This window comes from Oncorhynchus keta, chromosome 18 (genome assembly GCF_023373465.1).
Source record: "Oncorhynchus keta strain PuntledgeMale-10-30-2019 chromosome 18, Oket_V2, whole genome shotgun sequence".
NCBI classification, from domain to species: Eukaryota; Metazoa; Chordata; class Actinopteri; order Salmoniformes; family Salmonidae; genus Oncorhynchus; species Oncorhynchus keta.
The window spans coordinates 13,885,809-13,909,560 of record NC_068438.1 but is presented as its reverse complement, the minus strand read 5'-3'; the positions used below and the strand labels follow the sequence as shown (position 1 = coordinate 13,909,560).

The following is a 23,752-nucleotide window of genomic DNA, read 5'->3' as shown; positions in this document are numbered from 1 at the left end:
TCTCCTGTTCTGACGGACACTTCACATATAGAGAGAGAGAGAGCGAGAAGGTCCCTCATCTGCTGTCCACATTTCAGCTGAATAACAGGAGAAGAGGGACTGTCACCCCAAACCAAAGTAAAGCCACTGTGACAGGCCATCTTAAACCAAGCACTGGAAGTGCCACAGTTACTGCTCATCCTCCTAAAAGACCCCACTACATCTCCATCATACAACCCAAACTCCACCTGTGGGAGAGGAGAGGAGAGAAGAGGAGGTTTGACAGAGAAGAGACAAGGAGGAAAGATGATGAGGAGAGAAACACAGGAGAAAAGAAGAAGAGACTAAAGGAGAAGAAGAGGAGAGGCAGTTTTGAAACTAAAGCCACGTGTGTGAACGCTCGCTGACCTCCGCGTCAGCACTTTATGGCTTCCTGACAGTGTGCTCCACATTCCTGTGGTCAGCCCGGATTGGGGCGGGGGGGTCTCTCAAGGCACCGTGCGGAAATAAAACTGGATTTCTATTCATAATATTTTCATTATTTTATTATTCCTCTGGATTAAAAAATAGCCTCATCGAGTTACAAATATTATTGATTCTATTTAGGTTGGGGATGAGGAGGAGGAGGTTCTGATTCTGGAACCAAGGAATAGACATTGATCCCCAATACTGGTTGTTCTCTGTCTGTCTGTCTGTCTGTCTGTCTGTCTGTCTGTCTGTCTGTCTGTCTGTCTATCTGTGTCTTCTCTCATTCATTTCTTTAACTCTGTCTCTACACTCTCTACCTCTCTCTCTCCTACCCTCTTTTTCTACCTCTCTCCACTCTCTCTCTCCCTCTCTCTCTCTTTCCCTCTCTCTCTACATCTCCCTACTCTCTCTCCTTCTCTCTCTCTCTCTATCTACTCATCCCTCCCTCCATCTATCTCTCTCTCTCTGACACAGCAGGCTCTGTCTGTACAGTCTGGTCCTCATCTAGCCCATTCACTGACTTCTTTAGACATGTGTTTTTAAAAGGTACGCCACATTCTCAGTCACAGCCCATTTTCCTTGTAAACACTGGTATACATTTCACGCGTGAGCGAGGCACGTGACTTTTCCCAAATAACTTTTGGCTGAATGTTATGGATTGGGAGAGAGCATTTGAAAATAGAGGGGAGTAGACATTTTACACCGTTTAGAAGTGACCATTCGCCTGTGAGAGGAGGAGGATTCTATAGCTCTGCGGGAGATGAGAGGAGACACAGTACAGGATCTTTCTGCTATTGAAATCCTTGGCCCGGGCTGCCTAAGTGTATCCAATGTAGAAAGAAACTGACAAAATGTAAATTGACAAACACTAAACAGTGTTCAGGTTGGCCTCGATTGCCTCTAGAGAGTGTGTGTGTGTGTGTTTGTGCGTGTGTCAACTATGATATGTGTCTGTGTGCACGAGCATGTGTGTGCACGTCCGTGTGTGTGCGTCAACTGCGTGATTATGTGTCTATAGTTCACAGGTAACAGATGGGACGGTGCACTCCCAGCCCTCAGGGAGATTCTCTGCTGGAGTCGGCAGGCTCTCAGGTCAATCATAGCGTAAGCCACAGTACAACAACCCACTGACACAGCAGAGACACTGATTACAGGGGTTATACTTGGGCATGGGCGGTATGCCGTATATACCGCTTCCCGGGATATTTGGAAACAGCCACGGGATTGTTTTCCAATGTCGTCAATACTATTGAAACTATTTCTTTGAAATGTAGTAGCTACTTTTTAAGTAAATACCTGCAGTCAACTCGTGCAATACGTTAGGAAATAAAGAAGACTGCGTTCTTCATTTCACCTGTCACATAATTATTTATTATGAAGTTTACCGGTAGTCCCAGTCACATGGTGTTTGTTTACAAGCGCACAACAAACGAGAGACCGGAGCCTTGTGAGTCAGTCACTCACTGTTGAGCAGCATGTGCCAGGTGATCTAGTTAAATTATGGAATTCACAACTCAATGTTTGTTTAGCTTCTTGCTATATCAAGCTTTGCTTGGTAACAAGACCCTTGCTGTTTAAAATTTGTTTTGTGCGTGCAGCAAACTGTGAGTAGCATTTTTGCAGACAACTTCTATAACTTTATGAGCTGGGATGTCTGTCCTGCAAATAGTTTAGGTCAGAGACTGTATAAAATGTTCGCAATGCGCTCATTAGCATTTAGTTAGCATTCTCTTTGGGATTTTACATGTACTTGTTAGCGTTGCTAAGCTTCTGATCTCAGATGCTCAGTGGGGTTTTAAAATAGAGGCCCTTCTGTTCAGTGCCGGTATTATTATTTTATTTAAGGGGTAGATCAGCTTTAATATTGCGGAAAGAATGTTGCTTCCATCAATGTACTGTCTGCATCATTTCCAATCCCCAATTTTTTTTTTGGGGGGTAAATATATATATATCCATACACGCACGCATGCATACATACATATACACATATATACATACACATACCTATAGAGACATACACACTTTTTTTAAGAATATACCTTTATTAATATTCCCCGCAAACCCTACCGCCGATCCCCCAATTGGAGTAAACTAACACTTCGGCTTTCACCTTCAATTTATACATCTTATTAACATTTTACATTCAGTCTATTTTACAATAGTTACTTTTTGTTTGTTTCTAGTCCTTCCTCTATTTCTGATGTCCATCCAGTTTGATTTCCATTTGTAACTGTGCTATTTCACAAAAGTTCTGAACCTATATACATTTGCCGGTATTACCGAACATCCCAGGATGTTATATGGTCGGTATGAAGGTCAATCTGGATGCTGCCCAAGCCTAGTCATACATACATACTGCACATACCACCTCATTCAACACACAAACTGACTGATGTACACCATTGCAAACACTAGTCTGTAACGTACACATCAGTGGAGGCTGCTGAGGGGAGGACGGCTCATAATAATGGCTGGAATGGAGCAAATTGAATGGTATCAAACCATGTCTTTGATGTATTTGATACAATTCCAACTATTCCACTCCAGCCATTAACACAAGCCCATCCTCCCCAAATAATGTACCACCAGCCTCCTGTGATCCATATATACAGTACATTCAGAAAGTATTCAGACCCCTTGACATTTTCCACATTTTGCTACATTACAGCCTTATTTTTCCTCATCAATCTACATCATATATCCCATAACGACAAAGCAAAAAAAAAAGGTTATTAGAAATGTTTGTAAATGTATTACAAATTAAAAACTGAAATACCTTATTTACAGTTCAGGTGCATCCTGTTAACATTGATCATCCTTGAGATGTTTCTACAACTTGATAGGTTGGTGTCACGCCCTGGTCGAAGTATTTTGTGTTTTTCTTCATGTATTTGGTCAGGCCAGGGTGTGACATGGGTTTTTGTATGTGGTGTGTAGCTTAGTGGGGTGTTCTAGGAAAGTCTATGGCTGTCTGAAGTGGTTCTCAATCAGAGGCAGGTGTTTATCGTTGTCTCTGATTGGGAACCATATTTAGGCAGCCATATTCTTTGGTTGTATTGTGGGTGATTGTCCTGAGTGTCTTGATGTCCTTGTTAGATGTTAGTTGACACGTGTATAGGCTGTTTCGGTTTTCGTTTCGTTTATTGTTTTGTAGTGTTCGTGTTTAGTCGTGTTTTGCGTTTGTTTAAATAAACATGGATCGCAATCGACACGCTGCAGTTTGGTCCGACTCTCCTTCACCATTAGAAAACCGTGATAGTTGGACATGATTTGGAAAGGCACACACCTGTTTATATAAGGTCCCACAGTTGACAGAGAAAATCTCAAGCCATGAGGTTGAAGGAATTGTCCGTAGTTCTCCGAGACAGGATTATGTAGAGGTACAGATCTGAGGAAGGGTACCAAAAAATGTCTAAGCATCGAAGGTCCCCAAGAACACAGCGACCTCCATCATTCTTAAATGGAAAAAGCTTTGAACCAAGACTCTTCCTAGAGCTGGCCGCCCGGCCAAACTGAGCAATTAGGGTAGAAGGGCAGTGGTCAGGGAGGTGACCAAGAACCCGAGCTCCAAAGTTCCTCTGTGGAAATGGGAGAACCTTCCAGAAGGACAACCATCTCTTTAGCACTCCACCAATCAGGCCTTTCTGGTAGAGTGGGCAGACAGAAGCCACTCCTGAATAAAAGGCACATGACAACCCGCTTGGATTTTGCCAGATGCCACCTAAAGAACTCAGACCATGAGAAAAAAGACTCTCTGGTCTGATGAAACCAAGATTGAACTCTTTGGCCTGAATGCCAAGTGTCACGTCTGGAGGAAACCTGACACCATCCCTATGGTGAAGCATGGTGGTGGCAGTATCATGCTGTGGGGATGTTATTCAGTGGCAGGGACTGGGAGACTAGTCAGGTTTGAGGGAAAGATGAATGAAGCAAAGTACAGAGAGATCCTTGATGAAAACATGCTCCAGAGCGCTCAGGACCTCAAACTGGGGCGAAGGTTCACCTTCCAACAGAATAACGACCCTAAGCACACAGTCAAGACAATGCAGGAGCGACTTCGGGACAGGTCTCTGAATGTCCTTGAGTGGCCCATCCAGAGCCCGGACTTGAACCCGATTGAACATCTCTGGAGAGACCTGAAAATAGCTGTGCAGCAACGCTCCCCTTTCAACCTGACAGAGCTTGAGAGGATCTGCAGAGAAGAATGGTAGAAACTCCCCAAATACAGGTGTGCCAAGCTTGTAGCGTCATGCCCAAGGACACGAGGCTGTAATCACTTTGTTATGGTGCTTTAACAAAGTACTGAGTAAAGGGTCTGAATACTTACGTAAAATGTTTTTATATATATATATATGTATATGTATATGTATATTTAAAAACACTCTACTATTTATATATATATATATATATATATATATATATATATATATAAATAGTAGAGTGTTTTTAAATATACATATATATATATATAGTTGAAGTCGTAAGTTTACATACACCTTAGCCAAATACATTTAAACTCAGTTTGTCACAATTCCTGACATGTAATCCTATTAAAAATTCCCTGTCTTAGGTCATTTAGGATCACCACTTTATTTTAACAATGTGAAATGTCAGAATAATAGTAGAGAGAATTATTTATTTCAGCTTTTATTTATTTCATCACATTCGCAGTGGGTCAGCAGTTTACATACACTCAATAGGTATTTGGTAGCATTGCCTTTAAATTGTTTAAACTTGGGTCAACAGTCTCAGGTAGCCTTCCACAAGCTCCCCACAATAAGCTGGGTGAATTTTGGCCCTTTCCTCCTGACAGCTGGTGTAACCAAGTCAGGTTTGTAGGCCTCCTTGCTAGCACACGCTTTTTCAGTTCTGCCAAAAAAAATTCTATAGGATTGAGGTCAGGGCTTTGTGATGACCACTCCAATACCTTGACTTTGTTGTCCTTAAACCATTTTGCCACAACTTTGGAAGTATGCTTGGGGTCATTGTCCATTTGGAAGACCCATTTGCGACCAAGCTTTCACTTCCTGACTAATGTCTTGAGATGTTGCTGTAATATATCAACATCATTTCCTTCCTCATAATGCCATCTATTTAGTGAAGTGCATCAGTCCCTGCTGCAGCAAAGCACCCCTACAATATGATGCTGCCACACCCGTGCTTCACGGTTGGGATGGTGCTCTTCGGCTTGCAAGCCTCCCCCTTTTTCCTCCAAACATAACGATGGCCATTATGGCCAAACAGTTCTATTTTTATTTCATCAGACCAGAGGACATTTCTCCAAAATGTGTAGTTGCAAACCGTAGTCTGACTTTTCGCTTTACTGTGGATATAGATACTTTTGTACCTGTTTCCTCTAGCATCTTCACAAGGTCCTTTGCTGTTGTTCTGGGATTGACTTGCACTTTTCGCACCAAAGTACATTAATCTCTAGGAGACAGAACGTGTCACGTTCCAGATCGGTATGACGGCAGCGTGGTCCCATGGTGTTCATACTTGCGTACTATTGTTTGTACAGATGAACGTGGTACCTTCAGGCGTTTGGAAATTGCTCCCAAAGATGAAACAGACTTGGATGATTTCCCATGTTGTCAAGCAAAGGCACTGAGTTTGAAGAGGGCTTTGAAATACATCCACAGGTACACCTCCAATTGACTCAAAATGATATCATTTAGCATATCAGAAGCTTCTAAAGCCATGACATCCTTTTCTGGAATTTTCCAAGCTGTTTAAAGGCACAGTCAGCTTAGTGTATGTAAACTTCTGACCCATTGGAATTGTGATATAATTAATATAGATAATTATAAGTTAAATAATCTGTCTGTAAACAATTGTTGGAAAAATTACTTGTGTCATTGTCACGTTCGTCATAAAGAGGAGACCAAGGCGCAGCGTGATAAGAATACATTCTTTTTTTATTACACAAAGAACACTAAACAAACTAACAAACTAACAAACGACACAAGTGCTGACAGGCAACTACACATAGACAATAACCCACAAAACCAAAATTGAAAATGGTAACCTAAATAAAATATAAACAGCTGTCTCTGATTGGGAACCAATTCAGGCCACCATAGACCTACATATACCTAGACATACTAAAACCCAATAGATATACAAATACCCTTGACAAGACAAAAACACCTAGACAATATAAAAACTAAACCAGCCACCCTTGTCACACCCCAACCAAACCAAAATAATAAAGAAAACAAAGATAACTAAGGTCAGGGCGTGACAGTCATGCACAAAGTAGACGTCCGACTTGTCAAACTAGAGTTTGTTAACAAGAAATTTGTGGAGTGTATGTAAACTTCCGATTTCAACTGTATGTATATATATATACTTATATATATATATAATATATATATAATATATAATGTATGTATATATATATACCTTCGATACTGTGAACCATCAGATCCTCCTCTCCACCCTCTCCGAGTTGGGCATCTCCGGCGCGGCCCACGCTTGGATTGCGTCCTACCTGACAGGTCGCTCCTACCAGGTGGCGTGGCGAGAATCTGTCTCCTCACCACGCGCTCTCACCACTGGTGTCCCCCAGGGCTCTGTTCTAGGCCCTCTCCTATTCTCGCTATACACCAAGTCACTTGGCTCTGTCATAACCTCACATGGTCTCTCCTATCATTGCTATGCAGACGACACACAATTAATCTTCTCCTTTCCCCCTTCTGATGACCAGGTGGCGAATCGCATCTCTGCATGTCTGGCAGACATATCAGTGTGGATGACGGATCACCACCTCAAGCTGAACCTCGGCAAGACGGAGCTGCTCTTCCTCCCGGGAAGGACTGCCCGTTCCATGATCTCGCCATCACGGTTGACAACTCCATTGTGTCCTCCTCCCAGAGCGCTAAGAACCTTGGCGTGATCCTGGACAACACCCTGTCGTTCTCAACTAACATCAAGGCGGTGGCCCGTTCCTGTAGGTTCATGCTCTACAACATCCGCAGAGTACGACCCTGCCTCACACAGGAAGCGGCGCAGGTCCTAATCCAGGCACTTGTCATCTCCCGTCTGGATTACTGCAACTCGCTGTTGGCTGGGCTCCCTGCCTGTGCCATTAAACCCCTACAACTCATCCAGAACGCCGCAGCCCGTCTGGTGTTCAACCTTCCCAAGTTCTCTCACGTCACCCCGCTCCTCCGCTCTCTCCACTGGCTTCCAGTTGAAGCTCGCATCCGCTACAAGACCATGGTGCTTGCCTACGGAGCTGTGAGGGGAACGGCACCTCAGTACCTCCAGGCTCTGATCAGGCCCTACACCCAAACAAGGGCACTGCGTTCATCCACCTCTGGCCTGCTCGCCTCCCTACCACTGAGGAAGTACAGTTCCCGCTCAGCCCAGTCAAAACTGTTCGCTGCTCTGGCTCCCCAATGGTGGAACACACTCCCTCACGACGCCAGGACAGCGGAGTCAATCACCACCTTCCGGAGACACCTGAAACCCCACCTCTTTAAGGAATACCTAGGATAGGATAAAGTAATCCTTCTCACCCCCCTTAAAAGATTTAGATGCACTATTGTAAAGTGGCTGTTCCACTGGATGCCATAAGGTGAATGCACCAATTTGTAAGTCGCTCTGGATAAGAGCGTCTGCTAAATGACTTAAATGTAAATGTAAATATATATATACTTTAAAGAAAAAGAAACATCCTCTCACTGTAAACTGTTGTTATTGTGTAAATATTTGTATGGCCATAACAAGATTCAACAACTGAACAAGTTCCACAGACATGTGACCAACAGAAATAGAATAATGTGTCCCTGAACAAAGGGGGGAGTCAAAATCAACAGTAACAGTCTGTATCTGGTGTTGCCACCAGCTGCATTAAGTACTGCAGTGCATCTCCTCCTCATGGACCGCACCAGATTTGCCAGTTCTTGCTGTGAGATGTTACACCACTCTCCCACCAAGGCACTTGCAGGTTCCCGGACATTTTCGGGGGAATGGCCCTATCCCTCACCCTCCGATCCAACAGGTCCCAGACGTGCTCAATGGGATTGAGATCCGGGCTCTTCGCTGGCAATGGCAGAACACTGACATTCCTGTCTTGCAGGAAATCACGCACAGAATGAGCAGTATGGCTGGTGGCATTGTCATGCTGGATGTCAGGATGAGCCTGCAGGAAGGGTACTACATGAGGAAGGAGGATGCCTTCCCTGTAACGCACAGCGTTTGAGATTGCCTGCAATGACAACAAGCCCAGTCCGATGATGCTGGGACACACCGCCCCAGACCGTGATGGACCCTCCACCTCCAAATCGATCCCGCTCCAGAGTTCAGGTCTCGGTGTAACGCTCATTCCTTTCATGGATAAAAGTGAATCCGACCATCACCTCTGGTGAGACAAAACCGCAACTCGTCAGTGAAGAGCACTTTTTGCCAATCCTGTCTGGTCCAGCGACGGTGGATTTGTGCCCATAGGCGACGTTGTTGCCGGCGATGTCTGGTGAGGACCTGCCTTACAACAGGCCTACAAGCCCTCAGTCCAACCTCTCTCAGCCTATTGCGGACAGTCTGATAACTGATTGAGGGATTGTGCGTTCCTGGTGTAATTTGGGCAGTTGTTGTTGCCATCCTGTACTTGTCCTGCAGGTATTATGTTCGGATGTACCGATCCTGTGCAGGTGTTGTTACACGTTGTCTGCCACTGCGAGGATGATCGGCTGTCCGTCCTGTCTCCCTGTAGCGCTGTCTTAGGCGTCTCACAGTACGGACATTACAATTTATTGCCCTTGCCACATTCGATCACGTAGATGAGCAGGGACCCTGGGCATCTTTTTTTTTCAGAGTCAGTAGAAGGGCCTCTTTAGTGTCCTAAGTTTTCATAACTGTGACCTTAATTGCCTACCGTCTGTAAGCTGTTAGTGTCTTAATGACCGTTCCACAGGTGCATGTTCATTAATTGTTTTTGATTCATTAAACAAGCATTGGAAACAGTGTTGAAACCCTTTACAATGAAGATCTGTGAAGTTATTTAGATTTTTACGAATTATCTTTGAAAGACAGGGTTCTGAAAAAGGGCTGTTTCTTTTTTTGCAGAGTTTATATATAAATTTGCAAACATTTCTAATAACAAACATTTAGCAAACATTTCTAATAACCTGTTTTTGTTTTGATATTATGGGGTATTGTGTGTAGATAAGGATTTTTTTGTAACGTAACAAAAAGTGGAAAAAGTCAAGGGGTCTGAATACTTTCCGAATGTACTGTAGCATTTAATGGAACTGAACCCAAAACTTTCCACTAGACACACACACGAAGAGTCACAGACACACACACCCAGTCTGAAGATGAAAGAGCAGTGTGGAGCACACAAACAGATATTTGAGAGCTGGGCTGGTGTATGTTGGCGTTAGGGCGAGACAGTGGGCCATCTCAGCTTGGTCTCAGACTGTTAATCAGACCATCTCTCTCTCTCTCTCTCATTCTGGCTGGCTGGCCAGACACTCACATAAACCAGCATCAGCCTTGGCCCCTCAACTCACTACGACACACACACACACACACACACACACACACACACACACACACACACACACACACACACACACACACACACACACACACACACACACACACACACACACACACACACACACACACACACACACACACACACACACACACACACACACACACACACACACACACACACACACATTTACTCCATCTGCAGCCTGACCAAGGCATTAAAAACACAGCTAGAGCAGCGGAGGACAGGTAGTCAGGAAGCCACCCACGCCCATCCAGTGGTTAGCTTCCAAACCACAAGTGGAACCCCTCTCCCCTAGCATGGTATGAGCCAGCCGTATCACCCTAGACCTGTCAGACTGTGTTAAAGGCCTCCGCCTCTGATCCTGGACCAGTTTATGAGTGGAACCACCACGTTTCACAAGCATCTGAGAGGGCTAAATCCAGAGAGGACTGTGGGAGGTCCTGCGCCCTGATTGGTGGCTTGATTCTGTGGGAGGTGGGCTGTCGTCACTCTAATTGGTGGGTCAATTGTGTTGTGGGAGGTGGACATTGACAGAAGCCAACCACAGACCCCATCCGGCTGGCCGTAAAAACATTGTCAACTCTCTGATGTAAATAACCACAGTTAACCTGCCCCCGCATATACAATGATACAGTAAACACAACACATTAACTACCCTGACGGAGAGACACAATACGCATGCTATAGTCAGTGTTCAATTCAATAAATAAACCATGACACCTATAAAACAACAGTTAAACAGTCGATTGGAAATGGGCTGTGGTAGTGTCGTGGTATAATTTGGGTAACAACCCATTGGACCCTTTAACTTAAATGTATTCTCCACAAATGCAGTGTGGTGAACTGATGATGCCTTTGCTTTTGGCTTCAGAAAAGAGACCAAGGCCTTAAGGCAGGAGTAGTGTCAGCCTTTGTCCATAGATACAGTGCCCTCTGTAATTATTTTTTCATCTTTTGGCTCTATACTTGAAATCAAACAATGACTATGAAGTTAAAAGGCTGACTGTCAGTTTTAATTTGAGGGTATTGACTACATCAAGCTTGTGACTCTATAAATTAGTTGGATGCAATAGCTATTTGTTTTGGGGGTATGCTATTGTGCGTTTGTAACTTTTTCACTATGTCATTATTCATGATTCATTTCAGGATTATCCGTGATCCTGGTATGTACAAAAACTTCTGTAATTTCTAAACAATTCACCTGATATGGATGATAATACCTTCAAATTAAAGCTGATAGTCTGCACTTCAAATGCAAAGTTTTGGAGTATAGAGCCACTGTACCAATAATTACGGAAGGCACTGTTGTTGAATCCACATGGAGAAGCTTGTTTTTCTCACAACTTCCTCCTTCCAGCAGAGCAAAGGCCTGACCAACCCAACCCTGACCACAGGAGCCCCAAACAGACAGACCTAGTGGTGCTTCTGACCATGAGTGACCTCAAACAGGCCCGGAAGCTGAACACATTTCTGCACTGTCAGGATCCAGACATTATGTCTGCTCAGCCAATTTCCCATGTCAAATAAAATGGGAATGTAGTCAATGTACAAAATGAGAACTATGAAAGCACTGTTGGCAGTGAGAGGTGCTGAGTAAGAGGAACGCATGTATATACATTGGGAGATGGTTGTGAGCAAAGTGTGTGTGTGTGTGTGTGTGTGTGTGTGTGTGTGTGTGTGTGTGTGTGTGTGTGTGTGTGTGTGTGTGTGTGTGTGTGTGTGTGTGTGTGTGTGTGTGTGTGCCTGCGTGAGCACAGATCGGCACAGCACACATTGTGAAATCAGTTGAAAATTGCTGAGCGATACCAGGGAGAGAGGGGGCTCTTGAAACTGATTCTTCAGGGGGATGTGTTAGGAGAGGAATGAGGGGACGGGGGAAGAGAAGAGGAAGTAGACAATGATGCATGCATGATACATCCTGTGTTGCAACACAGAAGTCTAACATTGGACAAAAATATGTCTTAATATGGGATATTTAAAGCTGTTGGTACCACGGGGGCCATTTTGTTGACACAAACACAATGTCATGTTGTTTATGTTTCATCATCCCTCTCTCCATCTGACACGTACAGCAGATTCTTAATACCAGCCTGAAAAGGTGTCTGCTCTAACATTGGCCCATATCTCTTCTTCCAGTAGCAAGACACTGCACGTTAACATGGCATTAGAAGTGAGAAGGGAAAAAAAGAAGGAGGATACCATGGTAACGACGAGCAAAACAGCCAAATACAACATTCTCGGATGTATAGGATACATGACAAACGGGCTATAGCGACTGATCAGTGCAGCAGCGAGCCACCGAGCGTCACCATGGCAACAGTTCAGTGGTGAGTCGCTGAGAGAACCAGAAATGTCTGTCACTTTAATGGTGAGAAACTACTGTAACTAGGCCTCTTTTTTACCAGAACCTTCATTCTTACTGGGTCTATTAATATCATTCAGATACAGAACTAAACGACAACTAAGCATCGTTAGGGGCACAGGGTCACATGACAAGGGGCATTAGTGCGCATGCAGCTAGGCAGCGAGCTGGAACAGCCCCATTACCATGTGATAAATGGCTCTCCCTCAGAACCATATGTCATCTCAGTACTTTCCCTGGGGACATGATTGATCACAGGGCCGAGGAATGGAGAGCTGAGGCCCGCCACTCGATGCTCGGTAAGCTGGGACAGGCTCCATCAGTCAACCCAGCATATGGAGTATGGAGATCAGCACCAGAACACATGCAGGCCAGGCCACGTTGTTAGTACCACTAGGCTTTAATGAACAGATCAGGGGATGCCAGAATGAATCTGAAAACCAACCTAAGCCTCCAAAAATATTTTTGAGACATGCTTAAATAGTCACATTACGCCAATATTTTGTGAGCAAAAGATGAAGGGGGTTAGCACTTGGGAGGCCCCTATGAAAATGAATGATTGATTTTAACAGTCTGTACATTCACGAAGACAAACATAATTGTGCAGAAGTAGAGGTTAAGTGTATAGGTCCTTATGGACATCAGAACCTGTGATGGGAATAAATTGGCCCTTTCTGGTCTGGTGGCTGGTGTAAGGTGTAATTACTCAATAATTACAATGTAATAAACCTCTTAGTGTAGTAGTATTTCACGGTGTGCAGTTGTAAAATATGTAGATAGCATCGCTTAAAACTATTTACCCAAGTTTACTATGAGATTCAATCATCTTGATGCCTGGGCAAGCACTGTGAGAGGGATTGTGCAAGTTCATTTGGCAAAGTAGTCGACCCAACATCTGGATAGCATTACAGGAAACATGAAGCCAGCCTCAATGAACGGCTTGCCCCGCGCCCCTGGATAACAAAATACGTGTCATTAACCATTTTTCAGCACTTCCAAACAGGTCAGAGAATCCGTGTTAATTACTTGAACTGTAGGCTAAGTGATTAATGACACCTCGGTTTGCTGTAATTTCATTGTGGCTATGTGAGACTATGGCGCAGAGTTCCCCGACTTGCGGCCTGCGGGCTGAACATGGCCTGCGGGTGATTTATTTATTTGGCCCCCAAGTTCTGCCCCCCCCCCCCTCAAAAAAGTGTTTTTAATGTAGTATTTTTATTGTTGGACATAAAAGCCTGTAAAAACACCAGCAAATCAGGTCCAAGTGATTTTAACTTGGGGAATCTGTTCCAAAGTATTCCCACGCATAAAGGCAGTGGTGTAACATACTTAAGTAAAAATACTTTAAAGTACTACTTAAGTCGTTTTGGGGGGTATCTGTACTGTACTTTACTATTTATATTTTTGACAACTTTTACTTTACTACATTCCTAAAGAAAATAATGTACTTTTTACTCCATACATTTTATCTGACAACCAAAAGTGCTTGTTACATTTTAAATGCTTAGCAGGACAGGAAAATTGTCCAATTCACAGACTTATCAAGAGAACATCCCTAGTCATCCCTATTGCCTCTGACTTGGCGGACTCACTTGGAATTGTACCCCTGCTATCTGTAAATTATGTCTGAGTGTTGGACTGTGTCCCTGGCTATCTGTGAATTATGTCTGAGTGTTGGACTGTGTCCCTGGCTATCTGTGAATTATGTCTGAGTGTTGGACTGTGTCCCTGGCTATCTGTGAATTATGTCTGAGTGTTGGAATGTGTCCCTGGCTATCTGTGAATTATGTCTGAGTGTTGGAATGTGTCCCTGGCTATCTATAAATGATGTCTGAGCGTTGGAATGTTCCCCTGCCTATCTGTAAATTATGTCTGAGTGTTGGAGTGTTCCCCTGGCTATCTGTAAATGATGTCTGAGTGTTGGAGTGTTCCCCTGGCTATCTGTAAATGATGTCTGAGTGTTGGAGTGTTCCCCTGGCTATCTGTAAATGATGTCTGAGTGTTGGAGTGTACTGCTGGCTATCTGTAAATGATGTCTCAGTGTTGGAGTGTACCCCTGACTATCTCTAAATGATGTCTGAGTGTTGGAGTGTTCCCCTGGCTATCTGTAAATGATGTCTGAGTGTTGGCGTGTTCCCCTGGCTATCTGTAAATGATGTCTCAGTGTTGGAGTGTACCCCTGGCTATCTGTAAATGATGTCTCAGTGTTGGAGTGTTCCCCTGGCTAAAAAAACAATAACTTTATGTAAGGAATTTGAAATGATTCATACTTTTAATTTGACTTTTGATACTTGTGTATATTTTATCAGTGCCATTTACTTTAAAACAAAATACTTGTATACTTTTACTCAAGCAGTATTTTGCTGTGTGACTCACTTGAGTCATTTTCTATGAAGGTATATTTACTTTTACTCAAGTATGACAGTTGGGTACTTTTTACACCCCTGTATAATAGAGATATATGTCATCGTATATACAAATGTAAGCAAGGTTTGAAATGATGTTTCAGTCAAATATTAGATCTGTTTGGGCTTCTTGCAGTCAATTTGCAGTCTACAAATGATTTGTAATTATGTTCTGGCACCCTGACCATCCGCTCAAGGTGATCCCTGCTATAGGATGTTCCATGACCTCTGCAACATTACTCAAACTAAAAAACAGCAAGTAGATGTTACACAATACAGCAAATTCTCGGAATGGTTTATCATGATGAAAAACAGAAGGCCAGGAGTCTGATAAACATATATCTTACACTGTAACCTAGGCATATATGAATGTATGAACGCGACACAACGTAGCCTAGATCTAGTTGGGTAATGGGGTTACTCGGGAGAGGGAAGAGGCAACACGAAAGGGAGAGAGTATTTGAATTAAGCAAAACGAGCCCACCATCGCGCAGGCGGCCACCTGCGTAATAAAACAATAATGTGTGCAGTGATCGGACTGAAACACACAAACCATCCAGGAAAGCCTTTGTGTTTTGCATCTGAGCAAAAAAACACAAACAAAAAAGCATATCAAAGCAGGTTAATATGCACGATGGTATTTCATACCGTTAAAATCAGAGAGACAAACATCCCATAAATATGCGCTGGTCAGGAATACTAATCCAACCATACCTGCAATCGCTCTGTCGCTGGCTGCCACATTTTAGTAGAATCAAAGGTTTCCGTAACTACTGCTGCTGGTTATTCTCTATGTAGTCCAGCTCACATCTGCTTGTTCTCGGCGCTTGCTTCTCCTCTTCTGCAATCTGGAGAAAACAGACAGTGAATTCCAATGGAGCTTGATGAAGCTTTCGCCTGCGAGCAGTTCCCGAGACTGGTCTGCAAGGGGCGGTAGCGACAGCCGCAAGGAAGGGCAGGACAGGGGTCCAGAGAACCCTTTTTTACAGACATACAAACTTTCCTGCTTGAATGTCGCAAAATAATTAAATTGACTGAATATTAAAGACTCACATAAAAAATAGTCATTATTTCAAGCAATTTTGGTCGGTGTTGCTTGGTTTACTAATTGCTGTGTGGTATTATGGTTTGCACAAATGGTCATGGTTTTTTGATGGTTGATGGCGCACTTCTAAAAACCCTGTTTTAACAACAGACACATTCCAGCCTTCTGGCTCCAGTGAAGTGGCTCAGTCAGAACTGGCCATGACTCAGTTTATAGGAGTTGTGCCTACCAATGGGCCCCTACGAAGGCCAAACAGTTCCCCGTGACCCTGGAGGTCATGGAAAGGGAAAAGGGGTAGAGGTCAACAAAGGCTCCCCACACTCGACAGTGTAGGGTGAACCTCATCAATAACCACTGGCTCCTCTCAGCTCCACAAAGTGTGTGTGTATGTATGTGTCTGTCTGTGTGTGTGAATGCGTGTGGCTCTGTGTGTTTGTGTGTCCATGCGTGAATACGTGTGTGACTGTGTGTTTGCGTGTGTGTCCATGCGTTCACATGTGTGTGTGTGTGTGTGTGTGTGTGTGTGTGTGTGTGTGTGTGTGTGTGTGTGTGTAGGCGCAGTGAGTGACGAGATGACGCCACAGCCAGCCTGTATTTACAGATGTTTACTCTGGGAACATCTGGATTAAGCAGGAGGTCACCAAGGCCACACACAGGGCTAACAACACTCCTTATATGGGTATTTCCCACTGCTGACATGTTGTCTGGGGCAACTGGGCATGGAGAGACATGGAGGGACTGTCTATTGGTGGAAACATGTTGCCCATTTTCCTATGGTAGTGGGTACTGCATCTATGGACACTCCTCATTCTGGCCAGTGTTGTTGAGTTCCTATAGTGTCCCTGTATTTAGCATGTCTTTTGGTGGATTGATGCTAGATAACACCAGTACTTACAAAACTTGAGTTTTTCCTTCATTTGTTAAGATTGATTAGGTTCTCAGGAGTTGTGAAATTAACAATATTGATGATACAAATTTGATTTCGTTTTCAAAGCACTAGTTTAGTCCAAAAATAGTACTTAGTCTTGTGCTTTGGAGGTTATCCAAACCCACTTCTCATGTCAAGTGGTGATTAATCACCTTTGCGACTTCAGTATTATTTTCCCATTTCAAGAGTATTGAGATCTAATTGCTGAGGTTTTGGTCACAATACTCAAGAGATGCTGCTGGAGTTGGATTGGACAGAAGAAATACTGATTCCATTCCAAGGTTAGCTGTCCATTAGAGTCCAGAAGGCAGACAGAAGAAAGGGACAACATGGAGAACAATGACGAGTGAAGGCTGAACTCCAGCAACACCAGTAGAGCTGGAGCACAGTGGTGAAGACGGCCAAAGACCACACTAAGTGAAAATCCTTTGTTGCTGCCCAATGCTCCAGCCGGCGTGACGGGATGAGTGAGTCAATGAGGTTATACATATTAAATTCATGTTTATACACGTGTATTACAATGACCAAGTCTTGTCATAGTACATTTCCATTGAGTCAACAGAACCCTGTGAGTCAAATGTTTTCCTAGACACAAATAGACCTCTGGTGTCATAATAAGAACAAACACGAGACACCAGCTGGGTTTGTGTTCACTTCAACCTTTATTGTTACATCATTGAACATAGATAATAATCATGTGGTTCTTCTCTTTAAAAAAAATACCCTAGTAGGCAAAACATCAGTCAAGTGGAGAGCTCACTCGGTGCTCCGGGTGGGCGGAGATTTCTAAAGAACCAATGGAATGGTCTAAAATGTGCCGCCCATCCAGCGCCCCAAACGAATGCACCCAGGGGTTGACCCTGAGTGGAACAACACAACCGCACACAGACAGAGAGAGAGAGAGAGACCTATACCTGGGACAGAAGCACATATATTACTGGAGCAGACCCACCAGCTGACCCCCACCTGTCAATCATCCACTCAAGACCCGCTCACCCCACCTGTCAGTCATCCACTCAAGACCCGCCCACTGGCTACTGCGACCACTCCTGCAAAAAACACAATTATTACTCTTCCTTTATTTGTACAGAACTTGCATGTAAATAATAAAAACATGACAACCAATGTTTTTTTTAATGCTGTTCTAAAGCTTCCCTCCATAGTGTTCATCTCTTCTACCTCTACCCTGACGTTGTTGCCTGAAGGAGGTGACGATTTTGCCATAAACCTGGCAAAGACACAGTAAATCAGCCACAATATACGGAGGGTTTCAAAATTATGCAGAAAACATTGAATCTACCCATGCACCAAGTAAGGCAACCTACTGTAGATTTTTTTATATAGAAAGATATATCGTACTGCACTATGACAAGTGCACCTATTTCTACCACACCTGTAAGAACTCCTATCAACAGCCTCTGCTGAATCTACACTTTAAACTGAGCTCATGTGTCGGTGAGGGACATCAGGAACCACCCCCTCTAGGAACCCGATGGCATCCTGGGTAATGTAGTCACATTCTACTGGAGAGAAGAAGCAACCAAGATGGCAGTATCACCCAACACCTACTAAAAAAGGTACGCTCTTATGCTACAGTAGCTTTATGGATATTCCAACAGATTTCCCGCATAACTATTGTTTGGGTTTTTTCTCCACTACATTTATTTTGTTCATTTTTATCTAAAGAAATACTAAATGGTTTGCATTAACTGAATTTGTGTGTATTGGTGCACGGCCAAACATGTGTAGTTAGTTGTGTGTGTGAACAGGTGATGCGTGATACTGTGTGTGGGTGGGTGTGTTGCCGCTGTGTTTTCTACAAATCTTTTGTTTTGATCAGAGTGACCAGAGGCTTGTCGTCAGGGCTGTAGTCCTCGTAGGTGATGGGTGCAGCGTCGTACATTGCCGGCCGGGACTTCTTCCCAAATCTGAGAGAGGGGACGAAAACACATACATGGAACATCACTTCAGGTAGGACAGCTAGCTACATGCAAGACAGTTCCTAATGTTTCAAGTGTAGAGTTGCTAGGTTGAGAATTAAATACAGGTGACAGGTGAATGTATGGTTATAAAGGAGATGCTGCTTGTTACAAACAAAGTAATATAAGAGTCATTACACATTTACCCACAGTGTATTACAGGTGAGTATACCCTAGTGCTGGTAATCTTCCAAGATTAGCCTGAAATCTACCGGAATGGGCCTTTGTCTCATATATGACATTGTTATTGAGTTGGGTTTTACATTTTCAAGAAAGGCATTTCACTGTACTTGTGCATGTGACATTAAAAACTTGAATGGGCCTTAATCTCCCAGTTAACAGCAAAGCTAAAACAGGAGGTGTTTCTAATGGCTGAATCAATTTAATACATTAAATATTAACAATGTTGAGGCACTTGTATACTCATAGTAAGCAAGCCTAGTCTACCCTGAGGTGTGACTTGTTCAGAGAGCTTTGTGCCGTCTCACCTGGCGTGGCGGATGGAGGCGATGGCATTGCTGAACTCGCTGTCGATGCTACGGCAGTTGTAGAACTCCTGGTAGGCATGGCGAGATGAGCCCTGGTACTCGATGCGGCTGATGCGGCAGATGCCCACGATGAGGATGATGAGCATGAGGACGAAGGCCACGCACAGGGCGCCGATGATGATGTAGAGGGAGTGACGCGGCATGTTGGTCAGGGTGTCCTCTGGGTGGGTGGTCTTCCACTGCAAGTCTGAGAGAGAAACAGACAGACTTATGAATAACCTAAGAAAGGCATGTACATGTAATCATATTTCAGAATTTACTCCGATAACAAGGGGATTCTGGGTAATGTACTTACGTATCTCACAGCTGGCCCCTACCCAGCCTGGGGGGCAGTGGCAAGTGTATGCATTTGATTGGTCGATGCAGGTTCCTCCGTGATGACAGGGATTGCTCTCACACTCGTTGATGTCAACCTCACAGTCCTCCCCTGAGATAACCAATAGTGGGCGGGGGGAGCAGGTACAGGTATACTTTGAGAGGGTTCAGAGGTGGAGCGCTCCCTAGTCAGAACAGCCTACTCCCACCTGTGTCCCCAAGGCCTACTATAATAGACTGGGTGACAGACATGTGTACTCACATGCACACACAAAACACCCACACAGAGTTGAAATGCTCACCAAGGTAACCAGGTGGGCAGACACAGGTGGCGTTGAGGCCCACACTCTCACAGTGTCCTCCGTTCTGACAGTGAGCCTTCAGACAAGGATCCCTGTAGATCTCACAGTGTCTGCCTGCACAGGGACACACACATATGACCCATTAATGACACACACACAGTACTCTCTACAGACCTGGGTTCAAATACCTTTGGAAATATTTCAAACACTTTAAGCATTTGCTTTAGCCTGTCTGGAGTGGCAGGAGGGCTGTGTTTGCACTTTTAGAACTTTTATATTGGCTCATTGCAACAGACAAGCTCATTAAAAGGACAGCATAAATATTTGAAATGATTACAAATAGTATTTGAATCCAGGTCTGCTTTACACATGACAGTTTACACCAACACCACCTCGCATTTTACTACACATACTGTAGGACAACACACAATCATTTATATGGACACATTCATAATACAGGGTGTATAAACTCATCAAATTAGCATACATATTGCAGCATCAACATCATCACACAATCCCACCCCAGGATAACATACTTAAAACGGTCCCCGTTGAGTCACATTGGATTGAAATCAATACACACACACCCCCCTACCTTCATACTGGGGAGTGCAGGCACATTCGTAAGCGTTGATGAGGTCTCTGCAGGTAGCAGAGTTCTGGCAGGGGGCTGACAGACACTCGTTGTATTCTTCCTCACAGTACAGACCATGGTACCCTGGGAGACACACCACACACACACACATAAAGGTCACACTGTCTTTGATCATAATATTAGATGACAGTTCAAGTAATGATTATGTTTAGATATCACTAACGAGAAGATCAGGGTGATAGACTCCTCAGCACACAATTTTTTTATGAGGGGGAGTTAAAAGTGGTTTAATGTACCTTTATTTATATATAGAGATGATCACTTAGATGGAACAAGCAAAACCTTGTGGATGTTACATCCACAGACATCTTATTAAATTAATTATAGATGCAATTCTATGGTTACGTCGATCAGCCGCGACTGTTAGTGGTGTCTTATATGCAGTACACTCCAGTTACCACTAGGTGGCAGGTTTGCACTGGGACAGAACTGTGGGTCTTGGTGTTTTTCCCTATAAAAGAGAAGCAGTATGAGCCCAAGGTCAGAACACAGATTGACAGAATCTCAAAGTTGATGTAGGACATTGTGTTCTTTCTTCAGAGCTTACAAGCAGAAGCTACCGTACTGAGTATAGACATGTCAGTAAGTGTGATGCATGCATGAGTGTGTGTCGGGCTGTGTGTGTCTGGCTTTCTGCTGGTGTGTGCATGTGTTTGTCGTTCACCATGAGAGGGAACATTTACATACAAAGTAAGCCTTGATAAATGCCAGAGGTTCTCATATAAAATCCAGTGAAATGTCAAGTGCCTTTACCAGACTCCCAGACCCATATCCTCTGGCTAGTCTGACTCTGCTCTGCCTGATAGGGATAAAGGGAGCCTGGGATCCACTAGAGTATATATCAGATCCCTCACAGCCTCCTCTCCTCGTAGAGGACGCAGACACCAGCTGGCATATTGATGAACAGGAGAAAAGGTCAATTATATCCTTAAACGAGTCTGATTGCAAATCACCAATGACATCATTCCCGTTAGATGGGGGCTGTCTGAATGGAGATGTGTGATTGGATGGCATCTGCCCAACTAGTGTAGTCAAACAATGGTTGCAGACAGACAATTGTCTGGAAGGAAGCGCAAAGCAACTGTCTCACCTAATAAAAAGAGATCCTAATAAAAATCAACCAGATGACAGAGGAGAGGGAGAGGGAGAGGGAAATGAGGTGAGGAAGAGATGGAGGACAGAGAGAGGGACATAAAGCCAAAGAGAGAAAGAGATGAAGAGAAATGGAGAACAGAGAATAGGTTAGCGTGAAAGGTGAAAAGCGATATCATGTGTGAATATACCGTGTGATATGTGGAAACATACTGTGTGATATTTTGTGTGCATATACTGTGTGAATATACTGTGTGAACATACTGTGTGAATATACTGTGTGAACATACTGTGTGAATATACTGTGTGATATTGTGTGTGAATATACTGTGTGAACATACTGTGTGAACATACTGTGTGAATATACTGTGTGATATTGTGTGTGAACATACTGTGTGATATCGTGTGGGAATGTACTGTGTGATATCATGTGGGAATATACTGTGTGAACATACTGTGTGAATATACTGTGTGAACATACTGTGTGAATATACTGTTTGATATTATGTATGAACATACAGTGTGAACATACTGTGTGATATTATGTATGAACATACTGTGTAAACATACTGGGTGAAATTATGTATGAACATACTGTGTGAACATACTGTGTGATATTATGTATGAACATACTGTGTGAACATACTGTGTGATATTATGTATGAACATACTGTGTAAACATACTGTGTGATATTATGTATGAACATACTGTGTAAACATACTGTGTGATATTATGTATGAACATACTGTGTGATATTATGTATGAACATACTGTGTGAATATACTGGGTGAAATGATGTATGAACATACTGTGTGAACATACTGGGTGAAATGATGTATGAACATACTGTGTGAACATACTGTGTGATATTATGTATGAACATACTGTGTGAACATACTGTGTGATATTATGTATGAACATACTGTGTGAACATACTGTGTGATATTATGTATGAACATACTGTGTGAACATACTGTGTGATATTATGTATGAACATACTGTGTAAACATACTGGGTGAAATGATGTATGAACATACTGTGTGAACATACTGTGTGATATTATGTATGAACATACTGTGTGAACATACTGTGTGATATTATGTATGAACATACTGTGTGATATTATGTATGAACATACTGTGTAAACATACTGGGTGAAATTATGTATGAACATACTGTGTGAACATACTGTGTGATATTATGTATGAACATACTGTGTGAACATACTGTGTGATATTATGTATGAACATACAGTGTGAACATACTGTGTGATATTATGTATGAACATACTGTGTAAACATACTGGGTGAAATTATGTATGAACATACTGTGTGAACATACTGTGTGATATTATGTATGAACATACTGTGTGAACATACTGTGTGATATTATGTATGAACATACTGTGTGAACTTATGTATGAACATACTGTGTGAATATACTGTCTATGCATTTGGAAAGTATTCAGACCCCTTCCCTTTTCCAAATTTAGAAACGTTACAGCCTTTAAAAAAACATTTTTTACCCATTTTTCTCCCCAATTTCGTGGTATCCAATTGTTGTAGTAGCTACTATCTTGTCTCATCGTTACAACTCCCGTACGGGCTTGGGAGAGACGAATGTTGAAAGTCATGAGTCCTCCGATACACAACCCAACCAAGCCGCACTGCTTCTTAACAGCACGCATCCAACCCGGGATCCAGCCGCACCAATGTGTCGGAGGAAACACCGTGCACCTGGCAAACTTGGTTAGCGTGCACTGCCCCCGGCCCACCACAGGAGTTGCTAGTGCGCGATGAGACAAGGACATCCCTACCGACCAATCCCTCCCTAACCCGAACGACGCTAGGCCAATTGTGCGTTGCCCCATGGACCTCCCGGTCGCGGCCGGTTACGACAGAGCCTGGGCACGAACCCAGGGACTCTGATGGCCCCTAGAAACGTTACAGCCTTAATCTAAAATGTATTAAATAAAACTTTTTCTTCACCAATCTACACACAATACCCCATAATTAATTTTTAGCAAAGCTAAAATACCTTATTTACATAAGTATTCAGAACCTTTGCTATGGGACTTGAGCTCAGGTTCATCTGTCCCGACTTCTACCGAAGTCGGTTTCTCTCCTTGTTCGGGCAGCGCTCGGCAT

At 43.4% G+C, this 23,752-nt stretch overlaps 2 protein-coding genes across 2 annotated transcripts in view; both read right to left on the bottom strand.

The window, feature by feature from the left end:
• Nucleotides 1-15,666, bottom strand: part of LOC118397329 (PTB-containing, cubilin and LRP1-interacting protein-like) — a 62,390-nt gene extending 46,724 nt beyond the window's left edge. Inside the window, exon 1 of the mRNA XM_035791974.2 lies at nt 15,455-15,666. Coding sequence (XP_035647867.1) covers nt 15,455-15,484 — 30 coding nt within the window. The 5' untranslated portion in view covers nt 15,485-15,666. The remainder of the gene's footprint in view (nt 1-15,454) is intronic.
• A 1,686-nt stretch (nt 15,667-17,352) lies between these two features.
• LOC118397316 (delta and Notch-like epidermal growth factor-related receptor) overlaps nt 17,353-23,752 on the bottom strand; it is a 74,022-nt gene continuing 67,622 nt past the window's right edge. Inside the window, exons 9-13 of the mRNA XM_035791961.1 lie at nt 20,453-20,575; nt 19,858-19,971; nt 19,536-19,667; nt 19,181-19,427; nt 17,353-18,641 (exon numbers count right to left, since the gene is read on the bottom strand). Of these exons, the coding sequence (XP_035647854.1) occupies nt 18,530-18,641; nt 19,181-19,427; nt 19,536-19,667; nt 19,858-19,971; nt 20,453-20,575 (728 nt within the window). The 3' untranslated portion in view covers nt 17,353-18,529. The remainder of the gene's footprint in view (nt 18,642-19,180; nt 19,428-19,535; nt 19,668-19,857; nt 19,972-20,452; nt 20,576-23,752) is intronic.